The sequence below is a fragment of the Carlito syrichta genome, unplaced genomic scaffold (assembly GCF_000164805.1).
Source record: "Carlito syrichta isolate Samal-C Ts95f unplaced genomic scaffold, Tarsius_syrichta-2.0.1 Scaffold294881, whole genome shotgun sequence".
Taxonomy (NCBI): domain Eukaryota; kingdom Metazoa; phylum Chordata; class Mammalia; order Primates; family Tarsiidae; genus Carlito; species Carlito syrichta.
In genome coordinates, this window is record NW_007238977.1 from 303,947 (window position 1) to 324,410 (window position 20,464).

A 20,464-nucleotide genomic window follows, 5' to 3' on the forward strand; every position below is an offset into this window, starting at 1 on the left:
TCGGTGGCCGGGAGGGGCCACTGCACTCCAGTCTGGGCGACAGAGTGAGACTCCAACTCAAAAAAAAAAAAAAAGGAAAAAAAAAAGAAATGACACGTTATCATCATGGGTACATGCAAGGTCCTTATCTGATTATTGTTTATTTTCCTTTATTCCCATAGGAAAAGCCTATACCCCTCTCCCTGCAGACATCCATTCTATGTTTCATGTGTACTCTTTTATTTGCATTTATTCTTACAAAAATATATTTTGTGTTTTGCATGCACATGCTTTTAACTTATCTTTTGTGTTATGTCATTTTCATTTCATCCTCTTTTACTCAGAATTTCTTAAAAGATTTATCCATCTTGCTAGCTGTACCTTTAATTCATTGCTCTTAGCTGCTATATAATAACTCATAGTGTATATCTACTTACTATCTTTTATCTACATACCTGCCTGTCATCAACCCAAGAAATGCTGCACTAAACAGACTCCTACTTATCCCCTTATGGACCTGTGCAAGTACTTCTGGAAGCAGAACTACTGAGTCATGAAATGTGCATATACTTAATTTGACTAATTGGTGTAGAATTGCACTTCAGAATGGCTGAATCAGTGTGCACGCCCATCTTCAATGCATGAGGATTTCTGTCCCCATACCTTGCCAATATTTAGTGTCTTGGTCTAGCTGGGCTACAAAAACAAAAATACCATGGACTGGGTGACTTTTAAAAAACATTTATTTCAAACCGGGCTCGGTGGCTCAGCCTGTAATCCCGCACCTTTGGGAGGTTGAGGTGAGTGGATTGCCTCAGCCCATGGGTTCGAGACCCGCCTGGGCAGCGAGACCTCATCTCTACAATAAATCAAAAAATCAGCCAGGCGTGGTATCGCACGCCTGTTATTCCGGCTACTTGGAAGGCTGAGGTGGAAGGATCGCCGGAGCCCAACAGGTCTAGGCTGCGGTGGCCGGGAGCGGCCACTGCACTCCAGTCTGGGCGACAGAGTGAGACTCCAGCTCAAAAAGAAAAAAACAAAAACAAAAACATTTATTTCTCATAGTTCTGGAGGCTAAGGAGTTCAAAATCAGGGCAATCAAGGCATTAGCAGATTCAGTGTCTGGTGAGGGCCTGCTTCCTGGTTCACAGAAGACCATCTTCTTGCTGTGTCTCTCAAGACAGAAGTAATGAGAGAGTTTTCTTTTATAAGGACACTAATCCCTTTCATGAGGCCTCTACCTTCATAACCTAGCTACCTCCCAAAGACTCCAGCTTCTCCTACTATCACTTTAGGAGTTAGGATCCCAAAATATAAATTTTAGAGAAACACACACACTCCATCTACATATAGCATTTGGTATTCTTTGGCTTTCTAATTTTTACCAGCACAATAGGTATAAGGTAGCATTTTATTTGTGATTCAATTTGCATTTTTCTAATTATTGATGAGTCTGTGTATTATTACATATACTTATTAATAGCCTTTTGGGCTTTCACTTCTGTAAATTGCCTGTATTCGTTTTATGTTTATCTATTAGAGTTGCTTTTTTTGCTTCATTTGTATTGTTTTGCAGGAATTCCTTATAGTTTCTAGACATTAATAGTGTGTTGGTTGTAGACACTGCACTTATCCATTCTGCTTTCTATTAATATTGACATTAATATTGTTCTTTATGAAACAGAAATCCATAATTTGAAGTAATTACAATCTTTTTTTTTTTTTTTGGCCTTATGATTGTGTTTTTTTTTTAGAAAGGGTCCTTTTTCCCTTCTAATCATAAAGTTATTTTGCTTTATTTTCTTTCTCTCTCTCTCTCTTTCTTTTTTTTTTTTTGGGGGGGGGGGGGGATCAGAGTCTCACTCTGTCACCCAGGCTAGAGTGCAGTGGCATACTTACAGTCACCACAACCTCAACCTACTGGGCTCAGGTGATTCTTCTACCTCAGCCTTCCAAGTAACTGGAACCAGGCATGCACCATCATGCCGGGTATAGAAACCATGTGTTGCCAGGTTGCCCAGGCTAGTCTTGAATCCCTGGGCTCAGGCAAGCCTGTTGCCTCCACCTCCCAAAGTGCTGGGATGACAGACATGAACCACCGAGCCAGGTATATTTTCGTTTATTAAATTTATAGTTTTACCTTTTATACTAGGTCTTCAATACATCTGGAGTTCGCCTTTAAAGGTGATGTTAGTCAGAAATTTAGTTTTCATACTTTCTGGAATGAGCCAGTTTTTTAATATAACCAACTAAATGATTTGAGCTTTCCCCAATATAGGGTATGATTATTTAACTTATTGCCATTCTCAGCACCTGGGTCTTACGAAAGAGGAAACATGATCTGCCTCTTCAAATGGTTTCCGATCTCTTTGGAGAGATGTAACACACATGAAATTGAACAGCATGACTTGATATAATTAAGGACTAAATTGTATGTTGAGAACAATATGTGCAGCAAAATTTCAAAGAAAAAGAAAGATCAATGAGGGTTTCCAAGGTCAGAGAAGGCTTTGTATTATTTTACCTCTGTTTAAATGGCGGGTGTTGCTCTTTCCATCCACCACCAAGTTAGCTTTAGAAGAATTACAGGAAGGGTTCATACCTCATCCCAAGCCACTCCTGTTTATTGTTGCTAAATACCAGTGAATACAACCAGATTCTTCTCCCTGTTCCTATGGGTGATAATTAGACAATCAAGAAAGACAAGTTGCAGGTCTTGTTCTTCTTCATAATGAGCTTTGCTGATTTGAATGCAAACGGAGATGCAAAGAAAAATGAGTTCATGTTCAGAAAAATGAGTTCCTGTTAAAATCCATTCTAGCTTCCTGAAAGAGTGAGGCAGACATATCTCATCTCTCATATCATCCTTCACAGGCAACTCCAGTAATGAGACACCAGTAATTCATCATACTTCTGAGAAGTTGACTCATTTTCATTATTATTAAAATGTTATAAGTTTGAACAGAGTCACTGATGGAAGCAGTGCTTCACTTGGAGAATATATTTCAGAAATAGCAAAATATTTTAAAATCATAGGATCATTTCAAAGGTGAAAGTTATAAGCTTGTAATACCGTGACAATAGTAGTACCCAGTATATATAAAGTGCCAAGCACTACACTAAACACTTATATGCATTATTTTACTTAATCTTCAATAATAATTAGGAGGTAGGTGCAGTTACTATCCCAATTTTACAGTTTAAAAAAATTCAAGATACAGAAAGATGAATTTGTTCAAGGTTGTATAACTAGTCAATGAGGCAGTTCGAATCTGAAAGTAAGGATTCTGATTTGAGATTCCATGTTCGTAATAAAATTCTGTGCCTCATGCTGCTTGTCACCCAAAAGTATCAGCGGCATGATTTTATTTCCCATCTAACATTCCACAAAATGTCAGAAGTATTTATTCTTGGTATGTTATTTTCTTTCAGTTATACTATTAACATGGTCAGTGACCATCATCTGCATTTACAATGGCAACTATTGGGAATTTACTTAAAATTTTTTCTCTCCCCAATAAACACTGTTTCTGTACCCAAAACAGTTCCAAGTTCCACCTTCTCTGTACTCAGGAAGATAAAAAACAGAGCCCAAAATGATCCTCAAAATATCCTTGAGACTATATATCTAGAGTTGCAGAGACAAAGAACTTGGAAACAGAAAGCAATGCAAAGAAGTAAATGTAGTTTAGAAGAACTCTGAAAAATTAGAAGGCAAAGGTAAGAAACTTGGCTGTGACACACAATGTAGCAGGCAGTTCTACTGAGAAAAAGTAACTGGGTCAAGGTGAACTTAAACCTAGCAAAGGTTTAAAGACTACTTGAAATGTGGAATTGCACAAAGAAAGAAATAAAAGATGTTCAATATATGGAGTCTAGCTATACCTAGATAGAAGATATGGAATTTGAAAGATTTGAGAAAACAAATAAGCAGACACTAGCAAGGAATTTTCTATTCAGAGGTTTCAAAACTTGGATGTAGAATTTGGCTTAACTCTTCCTTGAGAGCTTAGACCTATGTTCATTCTGTAATTGAAGATTAGGCATGACTAAAAGAAAAAGATGTGTATCATTACCTTTGCCTTCAATGCGTTTAATTCCTGAAGAAGTTAATTGTTGTATATTTTATGTCTAATTCAAAATGTAATACCACAATGAAGCAATATTAGCCCCTCTTTCTTTAAAAAATAAATTTAGATTCAGGAAGTTCAGCATGTTGCTACATGGGCACATTGCATGCTGATGGATGGGTATTGGGTTTCAGGTGTTCCCATTCTCCAAACTTGACTAACTGATGAACATTGAACCCAATAGTTAGCTTCAGAATCCTTGCCTTCCTCCTTGCCTCCCCTCTTATAGTGTCCCCAGTGTCTATGATTTCCATCTTTATGTCCACTTAGCTTTCAAATACAAGTGAGAACGTTCAGTGTTTGGTTTTCTGAGTTAGTTCACTTAATATTACATTCTCCATTTCCATTTTTAGTGCTGCAAAGGCATGCTTTCATTCTTTTTATGGCTGCATAGTATTCCATGGTTTGTATATATCACATTTTATTTATCCAGTCAATTATTTATGGGTACTTCTGTTGGTTCCATGACTTTGCTATTTGGAGTCATACTGCATTGAACATACAAGTGCAGGTATCTTTTTAATATAATAACTTCTTTCTTTGGATACCCAGAATTGGAGTTCTGGGTCAAATGTTAATTCTATTTTTAGTTCTTTGAGAAATTGCCATCCCTTTTTGCAGATAAGAGGACTACTAAACCTCTGAAGTTAAGGTCCATAGCTAGTAAATGATGGTGAGGAGATTTGAAGTTGTATAGATAACTTCTTACATGTGCTCCTTCCATTAAATTGTTCTACTTGTCAGGAGGAGACAGCTAAAATAGGAGATAAAATTGTTAAGCATATATCAGTTATTCTTTTATTTAATTTTTTTAAATCCATAAAGATTATAAATACTCTATGCTGTGCTACTTCAATTTTCTTAATCAAAACATTAGGTTTACTTATTACAGAAAGATGTCCTCATCCTCATCCTCATTTCCCTGTACTAGTTTTTGGTAAGGAAGGCAACAGTAGAAGGAACTGTCATAGGGAGAGAGGAAGGAGGTTGATAGATATATTTACATATGTATGTATGTATGTCTAGTAAAAAACAATCTACAGGTAGAGGAAAGAAGTGGACAAGTATGCTTTTTGCGGGAAGTTTTTGAGAAAGGAAACAATATGTGTTATCCCTAAACTGCCTGAAAAAGTTGTAAATACAGCATAGTCTTCACTCTGCCAAAAAACCTATTTAGATTAGCATTCATCATTCAGTAAATGCAGCACCACATTAGTCAGTACAGGAGTACAGGGAAGGCTAAGAAAAATGATTCTCTCTCTCTCTCTCTCTCCCCCCTTCCCTCTTCCCTCCTCTCTCCTCCCTTCCTCCCTCTCAAAGAATAATCTAAATCTAGAAGATTTTGAAATCAAATGACAACAAACCTAGAGAGGATGTGAACCTTCTAAATAATGAGCTTCCCTTGCTTTGAGCATTCTGGTTTTAAATATCTTTAGTACAACTTTAAACAGATCCAAATTAGATACTTCCCTCTCTAAACGAGGTAATTCAAAGACCAAGGTTTCTGTGGTATACTGAAAGTTAGTATGTTATCTTTTATAATCCTTAATTGCAAACTTTTTAATTCTACAAATATTTTGTCTCAATCTCAGAAATATCAGCCAATTTGAGATAAGGTTATTCAACATATTGCTACTTGCTATATATGATTAGTTAGTCACAGATGTCTGTTTTCTTCTGACTTTCCACAAAGAAACATTGAGGAAAGACTAGTGCAACCAAAAGAAGTGACTGGTAACATTACAAAATATCACACCCCACTTGGTGATCTCATTACCTCCTGGTTTAGAGTAATCAAGAAGTCATTCTTTCATGGCACTCCCTCCATAAACCCTCAGTCCTCCATGACACTGGATTCATCTGCCTTCTCCAATAAACACAGCACTATGCCCAAAGCTGGAGCAGTTAGACCCAATCCCCAGAAGGCCAACAAGCCTCAAAAAACCCATGAGCATTACTCAGTGTTTGGTTGACCATGACTTTATCCAAGCTTGAAAGAATGGTTCATAGCTGACTTCTTTAAAACAAACAAACAAACAAAACACCTAGACTCTTAAGTAGACACAATAGCAACTTTAAAGTAATGTAATTGGAACTACCAAGATTATGGTCCTTATTTTTGGAGGGCAAAGAAAGTAGGCTGCCTTTGGAGATGGGGTAACAATTTCTGATCTGCTATGAACCGCTCAGATAGCGAGAACCTACCTGTGTGCTTACCCTAAGGTCAACACTATGAGGGCATTAACAGGCTCTGAAGCTACACTGCCTTGGTTTCAACCTTGACTTTGTGGCTTACTGTTGTGTCACCTTGAACAAGTCATTTCCTCATCTATATAATGTAAATAATAATAGTATTCACCTCGGGGAGTTGATGTGAAAAGCAAATGCTCTCAAATACAGTAAAGTTTGTGTTTGGTGCATAGTTGGCAGACATCAAGGATAACTATTTCTACCATTATAGCCATTGTAGTCTCACCATGGAAGAGCTTTCCACAAGTAATTAAATTACCTGAAAAGGTCCATGAGGAGAAAAAAAATTCCCTCCCAATAGTTCATGTGCAATTTTCTTTTTTTCTCTAGGAGCATTGATCACAATGTGACATAAAGCACATTAAACATTGTTGTAAATGTTTCCTGGTAAATGCAAGGCTTTCTGATAAATTCCTACTTTCTTTTTATTTGTTCATTTGTTCAGCAAAATATGTTGCATGCCTACAGTGTGCAAAGCACTATTTTAGATATGACAGAGTATGAAAAGATAAGTCACCATCCCTGTGAAGAGTTTGCAGTTTAGTAAAGGAGGTAACTAACTCTATTAAGGAGTAGAAGGTGTGAGAGTGATAAGAAGAATGAAGTCAGAAGGAAGAGAGATTAGTTTGAGGATGAAGAAATAAACACAAAGATGATTTTAACTGAGATTGGTCTTGAAGGATAGCTGTGATTCAGAAAAGCAAAGCTGGCAAAATGGGGCAGGTGCCACAGACCAAAGGAACAGCCTGAGAAGGGTAAGTGTGTAGGAGAACGGTAGTCATGTCTTAAAGGTATTGGTGGTGATGTTGACCAGAGACGAACGGTGAACTCTTTGAAATTTTGGTGTTGTGAACACAGGCTCAAATGCTATTTTGGTTTTTTTTTTTTTTTGAGTTGGGTCTCACTCTGCCACCTAGGCTTAATTTCCAGCTCACTGCAGCCTCGGTTCCTGGGCTCAGGTGATCGTTCCACCTTAGCCTCCCAAGTGGCTAGGACTACAGGTGCACGCCAACACACCGTCTAATTTTTATTTTCTTTAGACTCACTCTAATTTTTATTAGGACTCACTATGTTGCCTAAGCTGGTCCCAAGTTCCTGGGATCAAACAATCCTCCTGCCTCAACCTCCAAAAGTGCTGGGATCACAGCATGAGCCTCTGTGCCCAGCCAGCTGTTGCTTTTTATTCCCTACTTCTACCTCCATTTCAACCCTTGTAGCAATGTAACTTCAATCAAGCTCTATTTACAGCCAAAGATGTTGTTTAGAAAGCATCTCTTTTTTATACCACTCTTTGTGTGGTACTCATTATAAACAGAAGAAAGCAATAGGATGTAAAGGGTCTTCACAGTGTGATTTTGGGTTTTTTTTTAGTTTAAAGGAGCTCATTTGGTGTTGTGTTGGAAGAAACAGTTTTTATATTCCAATTGCCAATCTTCCATGGCGTATATATCTGAGGTTTGCAGTCTCAGCCACAAAACACTCCCAGTGTGAATACGTGGAGTGCTAAGTGGAGCCAGTTGGGAAGCATCTGACAGAGAAAGGCAGGCAACATGTATAAACAGAGTTAGTTCAGGAATGAGAGCTGAATGGCTGGGCGAGTCTGTTTGAGTTGACAGCCTCTCCCTAACTCTTTCATTAAACACCCAACTAACCTTCAATTGCCCTCTTAGAACTTAATCTCAGTGTAATTTCCAGCATTTCAAAATCATCAAGCAGAAAGAGGTACGACCCTGTCAGAGGATCTTTTGTTCAATGCTAGGAGACTAACTCAAACTACAAAATTCTACAAATGCCCTAAAGTGGGAGGTAAGATGGATTTATAAATCACTAACTCTATTAGGTTGTGTAAATAATAATAGATTTATAACAAGCTGGCATGCAGCTTTAAAAATAAAAAGTCCCTCTGAAACTTCTGGGAACTTGGATTTCCAGAATGTTAGCAGAAAGAATGTTTCTGATGCTATAAACCTTGCTCTGCCAGGGAAACATAATTTCAGAGTCTTTAGAAAGCTGGTTTATACATAAAATTCATTCAGAAATAAAGTTTATGTTGTGTTTTCTCTGATCTCCCCTATTGTAAATTTATTAGTACAGGAACTCTTTTTATCAGTCCCTCTACAACCACTTCTCAAAGTATTGTCCTCAGACTACCATGAAGATTCCTGGGACTCGTCCCAGACCTGGTAAATAACAGAGACCTGGAATTTTAGAGAGCAGAAACTTCTTCAACATTGTAATCACCAGAGTTACCTAGATTCTTAAGTTATTATTTTTTTTTCAGCTTCTGTCTTCCCAGACAACTTAACCAAAGAGAAAACTAATGCTGGGTTTAGATATTCTCAGCTGGCACCTTGTCAGACAGATGATGTCATCCAAAGTCAAAAGCTTAATCCAATACCTTCATCAACAAGTTGTAAATGGCCAGGAATCAATTGTGGGTGGAACTTATGCAGAGGATAATTACGAACCGAACTTCTTTCAATACCCAATTGCTACTTACCTTTCTTCCTCTTAAAATGTACCACTCTTCTCGCCTTTCCTTTTTGTTTGTCTTTTCTTTCAGATTCTTCTCCTTTCTGTTTACCCACCACCTCCCACACTGAGTAATGCACTGACTGTGGGAGATAAGAAGAGAAATGATTATAACCACGTCACTCTTGCAAAAACATGTCTTCCAAAGTAGTTTTGTTTCTAAGGTATAAACTCCACACCACCTCAGCCCGTTTAAGCTTTTCTTATTTAAGTACAAAGAAGGACATATTTTGGATACTAACAATTTCTCTATTTTCTAAACACCATCTTTGATGTTAAATTTAACACTATTACTAAATAGCGTTACAAGTTTTATATTTTAGGTCAATCAATTATTTGATAGCATTGCTATGTGTTCTACAAAAGAAATCAAAGTAAAATTTGCACCTCTTCTAGACATTTTAGAAAGTTGACAGGGAGGCTGTGTGATTGAGTGGGAAGACATAGACCCTACAGAGGAAAGACCTGGGTTCAAGGAAATTGATATAATGCCTCTAAGTCGTGTGATTGAGTGGGCAGTGTGATTGAGTGAGAAGACATAGACCCTACAGATAGAAGACCCGGGCTCAGGGAAATTGATATAATGCCTCTAAGTTGTAGTTTTCTAGTAAAATAAGAATCCAAACAATGCTTATTTCAAATAATTATTGTAGGTGTTAAAGAAGATAATGAATATTTTATTTCCTGATGAAACATTTATGAATCCCTGATAGTGCTAAGAAAATCATAACTTGTTGCTTGACCGTCTTTCTTTTATTTTTTGTTTTTGTGTTTTTCAAAATGAGAGTTGGTTTTCCTGTCCTTTCCTTCATGATTTAGGATATTTCATTTTCTCTTTTGGCTCATCTTCAGTCCAATGTGAGCCACAGTACCCACATTCAGATGCCACTGTTTCCACCAAGTGGGTACATGGGGATACTGCAAGCCAAATGCTAGATGTGACAAACTACAGCTTCACGATGCTGTGGCAGGTAGTCAACTGTGCGTATGGACCCAAACCAGTAGCTTTCCCACTCCTTTCTTGGTGACATAAACTAACACAAATTTGACCAAATACTGCAACACCACCTTACTCTTTCTTCCACCCTGATTTGCCTAGAGTCAATAATCAACTACAATTTGAAATTTTTTGACTCTCGCTTCAGTCTCTAATGCTTCTTCCTTACAAGTACCTTACAACCACAGGCCTTCAGAGAAAGCTAAGGCCTGCATTGTCAGGGTGGGAACTAGTGAACCACAACAATTAACTATGATAACATCCACAGCATTTTATATGTGTTTAATCTTTACAACCTTGGGACTAGCAGATGGATATTTTTGTTTTATGAGTTAGGAAACTGAGGCTGAAATTGGTTCAATGACTTTGCTAAAGTTGCCCAGTTCGTCAGCAGCAGGACAGGCTCAAACCCTTGACTTAGCCAGGGTTTTCTTTGTCCTCCTCCTAAGCTTCCTCCCGCATCCCATGCTGTGAATGTTTCTGTTACTCCATCAATAACATTTTCAAAAGTTACCTTGTATGGCAGCTACCTGCACCAGTATATTAGAATTACTTGGGTAGATGTAAAATATTACTTGGGTCATTTTAAAATATGAATGCTAGGTCCCCTCTAGACCAATTGAAGCCAAAATTCTGGGCAAGGAGCCTCAGCAACTGTAATTTTTTATTTTAATTTGGCAAATGATTCTGTTGTACTGTGAAAATTGAGAGCCACTGATTTACATAATGATTTTACTCCTGTGAAAATTTTTTTCTATTGCTTTAATAATTAATCAAGGATATGTTATTAGAAATTTTCTTATTAACACATAGTTTCTCTCTTGTAATAACAGGTGGATGAGATATTTATAGATTCGACCTTGAACAAGCATTATATCAAGAACCATGTAGTCAGACTGACGTATGTATGTTTGGGCAAAGGTGGGGTCATAAACCTGGAGGGACAAAGGGCAAAGGAGACAAAGACCCTTACATACTGTATGTCTTTTTGGAGTAGGCACTCCTCTGGGACTTTTCATAAACATTATTGCTACAACAGTAGCAACATGTAGGGCTGACTACCATTTTACAAATGAAAAACCTGAGATTCGGGGAGGGTAAGTTATAAGTTCAAAGTTCCCCAAGTGACATTTTCCGCAAGTGACAGAACGAGGACTCAAGCCCCATCGACTGATTGTAAAGCCTGGAAACTACCAGAACCTATGGCCTTTGGAAAACCTAGCAGCATGTCATTGCATGTACCAAGTTGTATTCTTTCAACAGATACATTATTTCAAACATATTAAGAAGGCAAGATTGACTACAAAATGGGATCATAAATTTTACCTGTAATAAAGCCCCAGTGACATGAGGCATGCCCAAACGAACAGATGTCCTGTTGTAATAAATTTTCTTTTTGTTGTGGTTCAGGGGAAAACTCATATCAGTTGCAGAAATTGCTCAGAGGTTTCAATTGTGTTATTTTGAAAATTACATAGCAGAACATAAATGTCATAGGCACAAACCCATGAGACTATGATTCATTTTCTTCTTAAAGATAAAGAAAAAGACTAAATTTGGATTAGGATTTATTTGAAGGAAATAATAATCAATTTTCTTACCAATAGATTATTGTCTTATTAGTAAACTTCAAGTTATTTATATCTTTACGAGTAACTAGTGACTTCTTTGAAATTATGTAATATGAAGATAATAATTTCTATAATATTTAGGAGATTAAAAGCGTATACATATTGGAACTTTCTACATTTCATGACTTCTATTTTCAAATTCTGCTTTGCCACATTATTCTAGCAACATTATCATAGTCTTATGAACTTCTTTGGATTGTAGCCCTTATCATTATGTGATTTTTTTTGTGTGGATCCACTGAAATTCTACCTGTAAACAATGTAAATTCCTCTGATTTAAGAGGGAAACTTCTTGATCATCTGTTTGCCAATCTGATGCAAAATTTTGATTACTGAGATCTTTATATTCTGGAGCCTAAATAGACTACAGTACATAAAAGATCTTAGAACTGACATAAATTCCTTTTTATTAACCAAAAGATTCAGGAAGATAAGCTTCTAGTGTTTTTCAGAGCTTATATTTTTTGAAGTGTAAAAATAGGAGACATGGCAGATTAATATGTATTAGTTGCTGTTTCTTTAAAAAACCTATAATGGTTTGATTTTTACATTTTAAGAGTACATACAAATTTAGTTTCCCAGGTAAAGGGACTTGAACATTTTTACATGATATTCAAGAATCTAGGTATGTTTAATCTGGAGAATACTCAGGGATCACAATGTTGCTGTCTTCAAATATTTTAGAAGAAAGAAGAAATTGTTTTATGTATGTTCCAACTGATAGACTTGTGCCTTATAGAATGGAAGTTACAGGGGGACATTTCAACTCAAAATGAAGAACTCTTAAAATCAAGGCTGATCAAAGAGAAACATGCCTCTTTAGAGAATTCAATTTCCCATCATTTTAATTACTGCACTGGGATTAGAGAACCATTTGTTATGGATGCTGTAGAGGTAATTTGGGCATCAGATATATGATTGATTGACCTAAGAGAACACAAAATTTTCTTCTCAGAGTTTATAATTTTAATGATGATTTGTTTAATATTTTAGTCATCTCTAACTGCTGTAATAAGACTTTAAATTAGTGGGGAAAATGCATTCAAAACACGATGAATGCTAGAAGAGAAGAACATATAAAATGACCTTGGCCATTTTGCCTAGTGATATAAGGAGTGACATATAGAAGAGTATGAATGTGAGAGGATTAGCACTTGACAATCTCAACAACTGAGGTCTAATTCAGGGGAAGAAGATTCAGGAAAGACTCAGTATCAGATATATTCTCTGAATATGCATCTTTCTCTTGCATATCACAGTCCAGAGGAAGATGGTGTGAAAGCAGATGTTATTATGGTGTTCCAGTTCCCTTCTACTGAGCAAAGGACAATAAGAGAGAAGAAAATTCATAGCATCTTACATCAGAAGATAAGGAATATAAGAGCCTTGTCAATAAATGCCTCATCTGTTCAAGTTAATGGTAAGTAGGTGCCTTTCTGTGTGATATGAAATTCTCCATTAGGTCTACATTTTTTCTCATCTTAAACTTATTTGTCACTATTGCCATTCCAAATAGTAGCTAGAATTCAGATGGAAAACAAGTAGTTAAGGAAGTGGCATTTCAGGGTTTTATTATTCTCTGATGAAAATGTGTCTGAAGTTAGTCATCAAGTAGTTTTCCTGATAGTAATTGATTGGCACTCATCCCAAAATAAAGGCAAACCTTTACCACTAACAGAAGGTTAATCCGACCCAGTCATTGCCTCCATGACTAAGCCAGTGAAAATTCCAAGGGTTTAGCAACAACTGTATTTCTGAGTGAAACTTTCCTAAAACACAAGTTCATTAAAATGTATGCATAGTTTCTATATACAGTGATGTTCTGAAGCTTTTGTTAACTTTCTTTCTTTGGGCATTTGAGAAAATGGCAAACCAACTTTGAAATAATGCTTTCAAAAATAACTGAAACCATTTATACGTTGTTTCACTCTTCTCTTTTTTGCTCACCCTTAGCCATCATACCATTACCACTTCTCTAAATTAAAAAGGACCAACATTTATCAAGGCTCATCTCTAAGCCTTATACATGAAATAACTATCTTACTTCTATATTCCAATGAAGCAGGCAAATCCACCTTTATAGAAGTGAAAGTCAGGCCAAAAAGATTGAGGAGTTCAATAGTTAAAAGGAGCTAAGATTCAAATTTAGATGTCTCATGTCCTGAGAGACTCCATAAAAAAGAAATTTCTGTGGTCAAGCACATTTTAGAAATTCTGTCTATGATACTCATCTCTTGGAAATTCATCCCTCATAATAGCATATTAAAGTCTCTGAAAACTCCAGCAAGACAAAAACTTGTTTACCCTTGTACACTAAGTTGCTGCCACAACATCTATTTCCAGCAGACAAGTACAGATTTCTCCTACAACTTCCAATGGATACCAGACTTAAGAGAGTCACAGATTCAGAACAAGTGATTTTTATCAGACATGAAATAGGATGCCCTGCCCTTGTTAGGATGTAGCTGACTCTTCAAGATGAAACCAGATCAGGAAGTGAAAATCTGAGGTAATGGAATGGGCAGATGTTTGCTGATGTGACAAAGAGTCTGCTACTCAGGGAATAAAGCTAGGGACCTCTCCCAACTAGGAGGGAGGAACTTGTCAAGTGCTTAATCCACCTTCTTTGTTCGATGGGCAAGCAAATGAACTGAGGTTGTGAAATAGTGACCATTCTGATAAGTTACATGAAGTGTTCTCTGTAATTCCCAGTAATCAGTTAATTTGCCAGGAATTTAAAAACCTAATCTGAAACCAGAAATGAAGCATGAAATGGTCATTGACTGCCTGGACTTTTTGTTTCTTACAGGCTCAGCCTCTGAGCTTTAGTTTATTTTAATGATTGTACTAGATTAAAAGGCAGGATGTTCTGATGAAAAACTTGATTAGAGAGTTATCTAATCATTTCTAACTCCACTGAGTCACTGCAGGACCACCCAAATAATTGGTCTGTGCCTTTGCCTCCATTTTCTCATCTGTAAAGTTGCAATGATAATATCTGTTCTTCCTGAAATTACAGAAATATTATAGGAATATACAAGACAATAGAAAACATAATGTGGAATAATTAAGCTATTACTACTGAGAAAGCAATCAAATTGGGCATATGCTTTGAAACCTGAAGACATTATTGTGACTTGTAGTAAGTAGTAAGAGGTAGGTCTGTGAAAACGTCAGGATTTCCAATGTTAAAAAAGCAGTGTATACTAGCACTTAGGAAAGGCCTATTTAGTGGAAAGCTCAGCAGAATCCTTTAAGGCAACTCTTATAGGCAAAAACATTGCTCTCGAGAAACACGTAATTTTGGGACTTCCAATAAGTAGAAAATCAGAGAGATTCTAGTTCAAGTTCAGAAATTACTCAGTAGTTCAATATGCATCCATAATTTGTCAAGAATCTGTATTTTGTTTTGACTAATAGCCGTGTGGTACGGGTCCTTCAAGAGTTGCAGTGTGTGGAAGCAAAACTAAAATCAACTTCTTTGCATTGCAGAAGCCATGGTTGTGGTAAAGTAGCTCCCTGACTGCATGTCAGGTGACTTCTGCTCCATTTTCCACCATGATACTTGGAGCACGTAGAGTCCTGAATACTAAGTAGCTTTCTCCCAACAGAGGAATGTGTTGGAAGGTGATCACTTTTAAGACTAAAGTTTTAAAGTTTCTGTTCACTCCTATGCTTGGAAAATAAAAAAATATTTGGCCAGAATTAGAAATCTTCAACCGCCAGTTACTGGTATAGTGCTAGTTTACCACCAGGTGTAATCATTCTCCCTAAAAATCCAATTATTCACAACCATTAGGCTTACCCTCTTATCCTGGAGATGAATAACTTTCAAGTTGTTCGGAATAAATTGACAAAGTTCTAACTAAAAAATTCTAGCATTATATTACTTTCTACTTTAAAGCATTACAAAGGACAAATGAAATCGTTTTTGATGAAACAAGAATTTTACTATCTTAAACTACATTTGACAAAAATATTAGTTCCTTCCATAGAGTAAGCCCTGAGAAGTTTTCCTGAGCAACTGATTCTTCATCATACAACGATTTGAGGATGCCTCTAAGGAAATCGTTGAGTTGGATATTTTCAGAAGCTCCCACTTTGTAGCTTTTCAAGTGGAATTTATAGAAAGTTTATAAAATGAAGCATGCTTATTTTGCACAGTGGAGGAAAGGACATGGAGAATGTGTCTAAGAAATACGGCACTGGCAGAAAAGAGTAAAATGTTTATCCTCATCTGCTTAGTAAGCCATTTTACCTTGGAAATCATCACAGTTTTCATGAAAACTTCCACAAACTTAAGTCTGTTTTTCCCCAACTTTATGAAGGTATAATTGACAAATAAAAATCACATATATTTATGGTATACAACATGATGCTTTGATATATGTATATGAGTATAAATGTTTGTGTTTCCTTAGTCTGATTCCTAATTTTGTTAGAAATACAGAATTTAGTCTTGGATTGTGTTCAATAACTAGCCTTTACCAATATTCAGCAGTTGTTGGGTAAGAATACACAATAGCTTATTCTTCAAAAAAGAAAGCATTTTGATCACTTAGGAACTGTGTTGTAGAAGTATGTAAAATATAGTCTATGTGGAAGTTTTTTCACCTAAAATCTTTTATTAAAAAAAGCATTATGTGAAATTTAAGGTAAACCAAGGAGACCAAAGCAGACCCTTTTTAGCTGAGACTGGGGACCCAATTGCTTGCTCCCTTTTTCTCCACTTTCCCATCTCCTGAAGTGGAATCCAAGGAAACCTTACCCTGCACTGTTGAAAAACCACAGTTCGGATGACTACCAACTATTTGTGGGCTTCCATCATCCACTGTGTTGCTTTACTTGCTTAATGCTTGAAATATTATCTACTTAAATAAAAGTTGCCTATAAGTCTCTACAAAAACTATACTCATATATTTTATCAGATAGTCATTCTTCTGACTGATCTGCGTGTTCAACTGTCTAGAATCTATATTTGATCAGTATCCTCTGATAATTCCTGGTCATTGAGACCAACCGGGAGAATATAAAATTATCATTCTTATTTTTATTTTGTTTTTCAGCAATGAGCTCATCAACAGGGAAGCTAACTGCCCAAGCATGTAAGTCTAGTTAGCTTATATGAACAAGTTCAATTTCCACATCAAAAAGGACATCTTTAAATATTAGCTCATAATTCCTCATCTGTGTTTAAGATGGGAATAACAATTGGGCAATGTAAATATTTTTTTCTAATTCTAAGATTTATCGTTTAGTCATATTCTAGAAAAACATTTTACATGGTGCAATGTCTGGGGCAACTTGAAAAAAATATATATTTCTGGTTTGAAATAAGTGGACTTGCTTTCTTAATTTTTAAAAATTCTATGAAATGTGCTTTCTGCTAAGAAATAAAATAATAAGAAAGTAGTAGATGGGGAAGAGATAAACCCCATTATCTGTGACTGACTACAAAATATTCTTCATATTTTCATCTTTATAGCTAGCGGTGGCTTCTGTTAACTCACTTAAAATCACTATGGCTGGCATTTTGAAAGATTTCACAAAAGTGCTGATGAATTTGGGCAGTGATGTTCATGTATTTGCTTCTGTGTCTTAATACTCTAAGCATTTTATTCACTTATTTATTCATTTAACAAATATCTTTGAACATCTACCAAATGTCAGAAAGTGTGCCATGGCCAAATCATTGCAAGACATGATCATTGCCCTAAAATTAGAGTTCCAACGTAAGGAAAGGTATAAATCAATCAGGAAATGTGAAAATAGTGGGATAAATGCTCTGCCAGAGAAAGAGCACAGTGCTGTGAGAGTTGGTCAGAGAGTCAGCTACCTTGTTCTCAGAAAGCGATCCCTGAAACAGGAGAGAGGAGAGGCTACGAATCAAGTGAGAGGTAGGGTGAGTGTCACAGAAAGGGCATAAAAATGTCTTTGGGCAAGCAAGAACATGGTCATTTCTTGTCATTTAAAATGTCAGCATGTTTAGAATACCGAGTGGAGGCTGGAAACATGGGAAAGGGATGTGATTAATGGTAATCAAAGGTGAGAACCACAGAGGCAATGAAGAGTCGCTGACGGGTGCACACATTTCAGAAATGTCACTCAGGCTGCAGTGTGGAGAATGGATTGGAGGGGCAAGGGTGGAGGCAGGGAGATGAACAGGGAAGTTGTTGCACTCCTTCAGAAGAGGAAAAAATGGTAGACTACATTAGAGTCATAGTGGAATGATGGAGATTTCTGAAACAGCTAGCCACAGTTGGCGTGTAATCAATTGAATTACTTTTTTGTAAATTGAATATACTTTTTTGACACCTAATTAGTTGGAACAAGAGTTAAACCTACTTGCCAGGTACAGTTGTTCACACCTGTAATGCCAGCACTTTGGGAGGCCAGGGCAAGAGGATTACCTGAGCCCAGGGGTTCAATTAAGACCAGCTTGGGCAACTTGGAGAGATCTCATTTCTACAATAAATCAAAAAATTAGCCAGGTAGGGTGGACCATGCCTGTAGTTTGAGCTCCTTAGAAATTTGAGGCAGAAGGATTGCCTGAGCCCAGCAGGTCAAGGCTGTGGTAGCTGTGAGTGTGCCACTGCACTCTAGCCTGCGTGACAAAGTGAGATTCTGAATTTAAAAAAAAACAAAGAAAAAAGAATTGAACCTACTATATTTTCTTTATTAGCATCATGCTCTAAATAGACTTAGTTCTCAGCAAGAACTCTAAGCAATAAAGTAATCTTGGATCTGATGCACATGAAGGAGTACATGACTGTTCCTGGCAATAGTGAATGTGATGTTTATATGGGACTCTCTATACTGTAAAATGAGAGACTAGTCATGGTATACTAACCTCTGCACACTTTAGGAACTGGTCCTTCAGAAAAATAGATGAGAAAGAGAATTCCAACAAATGGACAATTACTTGTCTGGCCAGGGGGAGTTGTTCTTTTGGTAAGGATTTTGTGTCAAGGTAACACGACTGGATCGTCTAAAACTGGGAAACTGTAATCCTAATGAGAGCTTTCAGGAGTTCTGAAAAGTGAACACTGCAAATCCTCAGGGCTGATTTGACTTTTTGTAGCATGCTGAGCCACCACAGCTTAACATAACTCTCGTAAGCAACATATATCACATTTGCAAAGGTAGAGAGTAAGCAAAACACCAATATATCAGGAAATACTGAGAATGGACAGTGATATAGCGCATGCTTATACAATGATAGATAGTACTATTGCATTTTAGTGCTCTATTAGGATCTTTGTATCAAAGATTAGAGAGATATTTCTTATAACGTAACAATCTTTTCTTTTTCAGGTTGTGGTAAACGAGTTGTTCCATCAATAGTTAACAGAATAATGTCTGGAGACATTGCAGCCAAGGGTGCCTGGCCTTGGCAAGCTTCTCTTCAGCGAAACAATGACCATCAGTGTGGGGCTACCCTGATTAGCAATACATGGCTTGTCACCGCAGCACACTGCTTCAAGAAGTAAGTTATTGACCTTCAGTCAAGCCCCATTACTGCTAAAAAGAAAAAAAAAAGCAGAGTTTGCCATATTCTTGGTAACAAAGTTCAAATATTATTGAAGTTATTCACTTAATGTTATTTTTATTATTGTTTAGTTACTTAATTTCTTTTGTTTTATTTCGTTATTTAACTTTATTAAGTTATTTTTCCTATTTTTTAGAAAAGGTTCTTTTCTAAAATAATATTATACTTGTATACTTACTTGGAAATTTTGGTGACATTAGAGAAAGTAGTAAACATTATCCTAGTATTCATCAATCAAGTCTCAGAATTCTAAATAAAGAAACTGTATAAGGAAGCAGAAGTCATCCTAACACAAAACACTTACTAATAATACATAAAGCTAATCCCTTGTCAAGCAATGTTCTCCACTTAATACTAGTGTCTTTTTGATAAATTCTTGGGTCAATCTCATGCTGATCCCAAATAATCAAATTAATAGCAAAGAGAAACTGAAATCCTCACTGGATGCAGGAAGTTCGTAACTGTGTTGATGAAGAATCAAACTTAGAACATTGACATATGAAGATCTGGTGGAATTAGAACAGTTTGCAGTCAAAATGAGAAATTACCAGTATGATAAGGACAGGTACTTTTAAAGAGATTCTTTTGAGTACCAAAGAATTAAGGAAAGCCCTTGGGCTAGTCAATGAGACCTTTATATAACAGAGTACTTCTTGACAGTGTTTACCTGAAGTAAATAACAGCATATTGTGGATCAAATGTGACCTTGGTCAAGTTATTGAACCTTAGTGTTTTAGGAAATATCTTCTCACATTCTTTTGACCTATAAAATTCTGACTTTTATTTATTACCAGAATAAATTCCATCCACCTAGAAGTATAAATTTATGCAGAGATTTTTAATTTCTATAGAATATAAGACTCTCTGCAGGGATTCCTAGTGTCTAAAAGACATGAGAGTTTAATAAGATTATATATTGGAAAGCTAGGAATCCCTTATGTAGGTACCTGGTTTGGGACTAAATACTTCAAAATAATGGGGAACTTACTTTGCCAGAGTTAGCCATGTTGTGGTAGATAGTTTTATTTTTGTAAATGTCTTGAATAACAAATCTTAACTCAGAGATCTTCCACCATCAACACTGGTTGTTTCATCTGGAACAATAGGGACCAAATATATTTCTTCATTCATATAATAGCTGTTCCTAGGTTTCTCTTTTTCGGACCAAACATGAAATGAGTGAGAATTCTCAAGCCATAGTGAATATAAATATCCCTACTTTGTGTGGTACCAACATCCAGATACATCTCTTATTGATTCTTCCCCTCTGAATGTTCTAGCCTTTGTCTATTTTTCTCTTAGAATATGTTTCCAAGAACTAAACACACCAAGATAGGTGGATAGTATGACCAGTGTTATACATGACAAAGCAAAATAAGAAAACTTTTCTAAGTCT

General features: G+C 36.5%; 1 protein-coding gene across 1 annotated transcript in view; it reads left to right on the forward strand.

The window, feature by feature from the left end:
* Positions 1 to 20,464, forward strand: part of LOC103256726 (transmembrane protease serine 11A-like) — a 47,715-nt gene that overhangs the window by 7,528 nt on the left and 19,723 nt on the right. Inside the window, exons 4-7 of the mRNA XM_021710619.1 lie at positions 10,722 to 10,789; positions 12,779 to 12,939; positions 16,586 to 16,624; positions 18,834 to 19,005. Coding sequence (XP_021566294.1) covers positions 10,722 to 10,789; positions 12,779 to 12,939; positions 16,586 to 16,624; positions 18,834 to 19,005 — 440 coding nt within the window. The remainder of the gene's footprint in view (positions 1 to 10,721; positions 10,790 to 12,778; positions 12,940 to 16,585; positions 16,625 to 18,833; positions 19,006 to 20,464) is intronic.